The 5,281-nt window shown below is 43.3% G+C and overlaps 1 protein-coding gene across 3 annotated transcripts; it reads left to right on the top strand.

Annotated features, from left to right (window-relative positions):
- Positions 1–370: 370 nt before the first annotated feature.
- LOC122066520 lies at positions 371–4,934 on the top strand. Of its 3 annotated transcripts, none has more exons than XM_042630335.1 (2): positions 371–3,241; positions 4,636–4,934. In XM_042630335.1, the coding sequence occupies exons 1-2, from the start codon at positions 931–933 to the stop codon at positions 4,695–4,697; spliced, it is 2,373 nt and encodes a 790-aa protein (XP_042486269.1). In that variant the 5' UTR covers positions 371–930; the 3' UTR covers positions 4,698–4,934. The 3 variants fall into 3 exon arrangements, with proteins under 3 accessions (XP_042486269.1, XP_042486268.1, XP_042486270.1); XM_042630334.1 differs by lacking the exon at positions 4,636–4,934 and adding an exon at positions 4,265–4,502; XM_042630336.1 differs by lacking the exon at positions 4,636–4,934 and having other exon boundaries at positions 372–3,680.
- Positions 4,935–5,281: the final 347 nt, after the last annotated feature.

The raw sequence follows: 5,281 nt of genomic DNA, 5'->3' as shown, positions 1-5,281 counted from the left end.
AATGGGAGAAGGGCCAAGGGAGGTGATCTGCCATACGTTATTGCACATTACATCTGATGAACTTTTCAGGGCATTTGGTTGTCTGTGTTGGTCAACCCTGCCCAAAGACTGAGGAGAAACTTTGTGTTATTAAATTCCCATGTTACCCTTGTGTACTCCTTCCAGTGAATATTGAATAACCCACATGAACAACAAGGAAGAAAGAGAAAAGGAAAAATTAGCTGGAAGAGAAAAAAAAAACCCAAAATAAATATAAATAAATTACCAAATAAATAAAATAAAAATGAGTAGAATAAAAACCTCAAATAAATAACAATTAATAGAAAGGAAATAAAAACAAAAAAGAGGGGCTTCCAAGAGAAAACAGCATATCTGAGAGGGAATGAGAATAAGGAAAACATGAGACTCCTATTTCCCTTCTTTCTAACTCAGTTTCCCGAGTCTTTCTTTTTCAACTTCTCTTCTCTCTCTCTCTCTCTCTCTCTCTCTTCCCTTCTCTTCTGCTCTATGGTTCCATAGCAATTGCAGCTAAACTACTACACAAACAGCTAAAGGACCCAGCAATAAAACAAGCAGCAGAGTCCAAAAGTTCTCAGCGTTTCTCCAGATCGCCGGTTTCCGGCATGGGAAACCGGCACAGAAGTGAATATCACCCACTGCCGGCGGCTTCTTCCTCCTAAATGCAAGGAAAGAGCCGCCGTCTACACCCAGGTGATGTCAGTGTTCAAAGTTCCGACGACGATGACGACGATGATGGAAGAAGAAGATTAACAACCACACAAAAAGTGTTCTTGGCTTCTTTTTCCCCTCTCTCCTCTTCTTCTTCTTCTGTGTTTGCACCAGAGCTGAACCTTCCTTTAGTACTATTCGTTATTATTTATTTGTTTCTACCGTCACTGGGTTCCGCTGGGAAGTATCAAGTTATCAACAATGGCAGCCACTGCCAACACTTCTCCGTTAGAGTCCTCGATTCCGGTCTCCGCAGACGACCTCACGGCGAAGGCAGTACACAAGCGCTATGAGGGGTTGGTGACGGTAAGGACCAAAGCCATAAAGGGTAAAGGAGCTTGGTACTGGGCACACTTGGAACCCATCCTCGTTCATAATTCCGATACTGGCCTCGCCAAAGCCGTCAAGCTCCGGTGTTCGCTTTGCGATGCTGTGTTTTCTGCTTCGAACCCATCTCGCACTGCTTCAGAGCATCTCAAGAGGGGTACTTGTCCTAATTTCAGTTCTGTTGCCAAGCCCATCTCCTCTGTTTCACCTCCTCCCATCACTACCCTCGCCTCTCCTTCTTCGCCTCACCACCACCATCATCACCACCACCCCAACCACCGCAAACGCAGTTTATCTTTGGCCGCCTCCGGCGGCGGTGGCACAACTTCCTCCTACCAGGTCCCACCACTTGCCATGGTCGATCCTTCCCGCTTGTGCCCCGACCTCGGTTACTCTTCCCCAACAGTGGTTGTTACTTCGACTGCTCCTCCAGCTTTGCCTCCACCTCAACAGCCTCAGCAGCAGCATTTGATGTTGTCGGGTGGGAAGGAAGACTTGGGTGCTCTTGCTATGCTTGAAGATAGCGTGAAGAAGCTTAAAAGTCCCAAGACCTCCCCATGCCCAACACTTAGCAAGAACCAGATTGACTCCGCCCTGAACCTCCTCGCCGACTGGCTCTATGAATCCTGTGGTGCTGTCACTTTCTCAAGCCTCGAGCACCCAAAGTTCCGAGCATTCCTTAATCAGGTGGGTCTTCCTGCAATCTCTCGTAAGGAGTTTGTGGGTTCCAGGTTGGATGCCAAGTTCGAAGAAGCAAAAACCGAGTCGGAAGCGAGGATTAGGGATGCGATGTTCTTCCAAGTTGCCTCGGATGGTTGGAAACCTAAGCATTCAGGCTTTGATGGTGGAGATAACTTGGTGAATTTGACGGTTAACCTCCCCAATGGAACCAGCGTGTATCGAAAAGCGGTGCTCCCGAATGGCCCTGTTCCGTCAAAGCATGCAGAGGAGATTCTGTGGGAGACGATGTCCGGCATATGTGGGAGTGTTGTGCAACGCTGTGTGGGGATCGTTGCTGACAAGTTTAAGGCCAAGGCATTGAGAAATTTGGAGAATCAAAACCATTGGATGGTTAATCTCTCTTGTCAGCTTCAGGGGTTTATTAGCCTTATCAAGGATTTTAGCAGAGATCTTCCACTCTTCAAAACCGTTACTGTGAATTGTGTGAAACTTGCTAATTTCTTCAACTCCGAGTCCCAAGTTCGGAAGAGCTTCCAGAAGTACCAATTGCAAGAACTTGAACATGCTGGGTTGCTTCATGTGCCTCCGCCCGAGTTTGAGAACATTAAGAACTTTGTTTCTGTGTATGCCATGTTGGAGGACATTCTGAGCTCTGCCCGGGTACTTCAGCTAGTTGTATCGGATGACTCGTACAAGGTTGCTTGTGTGGAAGACCCAGTTGCGAGGGAGGTTGCCGAGATGGTTGGAGACATTGGGTTTTGGACTAATTTAGAGGCAGTTCACTCCCTAGTGAAGCTTATCAGAGGGATGGCTCAGGAGATTGAGGCAGAGAGGCCGTTGGTCGGACAATGTCTCCCACTTTGGGAGGTGCTAAGAACAAAAGTGAAGGAATGGTGTAATAAATTTAACATTACAGAAGAACCTGTAGAGAAGGTTATTGAAAAGAGGTTCAAGAAGAACTACCATCCAGCTTGGTCAGCTGCCTTCATACTTGACCCGCTCTACTTGATAAGGGATGCTAGTGGAAAGTACCTTCCACCCTTCAAGTACTTGACACCTGAGCAGGAGAAGGATGTGGACAAGCTCATAACCAGGTTAGTATCCAGGGAGGAGGCCCATATTGCTCTGATGGAGCTCATGAAGTGGAGGTCAGAAGGGCTGGATCCGTTGTATGCACAAGCTGTCCAGGTTAAGCAGCGAGACCCCATGACAGGAAAGATGAAAATTGCAAACCCACAGAGCAGTAGATTGGTGTGGGAAACATGTCTCAGCGAATTCAAGTCACTGGGAAAAGTTGCAGTGAGGCTTATTTTTCTCCATGCGACCTCTTGTGGTTTCAAGTGCAACTGGTCATTCTTGAGGTGGGTGTGCTCCCATAGCCACTCAAGAGCAGGCATGGAGAGGGCTCAGAAGATGATATTCATTGCAGCCCATTCCAAGCTTGAAAGGAGAGATTTTTCCAATGAGGAGGACAAGGATGCAGAGCTGTTCGCTTTGGCAAATGGTGAGGATGATGTGCTCAATGAGGTTTTTGTTGATCCATCCTCGGTGTAACATTTTTGTTTTACTTTGTAGAATTCTGGATTGTAGGATTTATTGAATTCTTTCCAACTAGTCTTTTCTCTTCGTGGTTTACTTACTATTCAGATAGAAGATTTTGAGGCAGTAGGGGTGGAGGGAGGGGGGAAGAAATTGAATTATGTATTATCACTGCTATAAACAGCCTCATGATTCAAATGAATCTACTATCTCCTGCCCTAGCATGGTTTTGGGGTTAATGGGTTTGCAGGAAAAAGAAAAAAGAAAAAAAGAAACTCTCCTTGTTTATAAGATAGAGTTGTGGAGGAACAGAACAGGAAGAATGTTGTAACATTTTGGTTCCTAGAGTAATTTGAGATAAATAATATTTATGCAGAGGAGGTTTTTTCTCTCTTTCTAATTGACGTTCTGAAATTGTGGCCCAATATGATCATTCATTTTTACTGAGTTTTCAGTACCTAACAAGCAGTGTTAATCAAATATTTATTGATCTTGTCAATGTTAAGTATTAGCAGTTTCTCTTCGACGTGAAGAAATACTTGATTCATATAGAGCTTGAGTGTTAACAGATGCTTCACAAGTTCCTTAGAAGCTTTTGGATGGGCTAAGAATCATTTTGAGACTGAACCTTGGCTTGACCAGTGAGATATGTTTGCGGAGACCATATATTGCAGAAAGAAGGCCTTTTGTAGACTGTTCTGGAGCTTTTGAGGCTTCAATATATCCCATCCCACCCCACCTTCCCTTCTTTCTTGAGGATCTTACAAATCTCGGTATTAACTTTAGTCCTTTAAATCAATCCTCTCATGCAATTATTGAGATATTTCCCTGTAATACTAAGGATTTTAGCCCAAAGGCATTTTCCATTTTGTTGTTTCCAGGGTAATGACATCTCAGGAATGTGATTTTGTATTTGGAAATGAAATGTTGGAGATGGGTGGGGAATGGGGATCTAACTCCGAATTATCTTGGTTTCACTGAGTCACAGGTTTCAGTTTGAAGGTTTTGCAGATTTATCGAAGAGATTCGCCACCTACTTCTGTTGTACTCCAGAAATTTATGTGAAACATCATTCTTCTGTTCCTCACTGAGACTGTCACCTGACTTTCACATGATCATCCTACTTACCAAGAAACCATTATGTAATAGAACAACTGATCATATCCGTACTGTTTCAGATAAATTTATGGTGAATTCAGAACCATGTGAAGAATGGTTAATCAGATTATCAAAGTGCCACCCATATTCATCTTTTTTATCTGAGGAATTCTTGTTTTTTATTCCTGTCATTCCTTATTAAGTAGAGAAGGGTCTTGTTTTCTAACTCAAAATAAGTAAGGGATGTGCTCTCATGTTCAGGTTTAGTACCAATGACCAACAACAGTACTTTCGTGGACCACAGTATCTCCTCAAAGATCTAGTGAGCTTCCTCACCAGGAAAGGTTACTGCTAGTGTTACCATTTTTGGCAATGATCCATTCACAGCTGTCTACAGATCCAAAATCCAAGCTCCTCAGAAATTTTCATATTTCAAATTTTATTCCTTGAATTTGTAAATTGTGATAACTATGATAAGTGGGATATTCTTGGGTAATGAATAACCTTTGTGGGTTCTCTGTTTATGACTGGAATATAATGGAAATTTCTGCTCTATAACACTGGAGAATGATTACCTGTTTGATACTGCTGAAAGGAGGTATAAAAAATATATTTTTTTATATATATTGAAGCTTTTTGATGACAGAATCAAGTGACAAAGATAATGGAAGACTGGAGAAGGCAACATGAGAGACAGATTGTTTTATGGAAATTGTTGAGTAAGCTTGAAAAAGGGGGGGAAGTTGCAAAAGGGGGCAGTAGAACGCTCTTGATTTGGAAATGTGGAAGTCTTAAAGAGACTCTGTTTTTTCAAGGGAAGTTGCTTCAGCTGGTTGGGTGGATGGCAAACCGATTTGGTCACTTTGTGGTCAACCTTGGAACGATACGAGAGCAGATCTTTGTAGCT

Source organism: Macadamia integrifolia, unplaced genomic scaffold, assembly GCF_013358625.1.
Source record: "Macadamia integrifolia cultivar HAES 741 unplaced genomic scaffold, SCU_Mint_v3 scaffold2433, whole genome shotgun sequence".
Classification (NCBI taxonomy): Eukaryota; Viridiplantae; Streptophyta; class Magnoliopsida; order Proteales; family Proteaceae; genus Macadamia; species Macadamia integrifolia.
Note: the sequence above shows the minus strand (reverse complement) of the source record. Positions and strands in the feature narration are given on the sequence as shown.

Excerpts from the sequence above, each read along its gene's own strand:
- LOC122066520 (XM_042630334.1), top strand. The coding sequence starts at position 931 with ATGGCAGCCACTGCCAACACTTCTCCGTTAGAGTCCTCGATTCCGGTC. Across the intron at positions 3,242-4,264 it reads GCTGTTCGCTTTGGCAAATG|GTTTCAGTTTGAAGGTTTTG; the intron begins GTGAGGATGATG and ends ACTGAGTCACAG.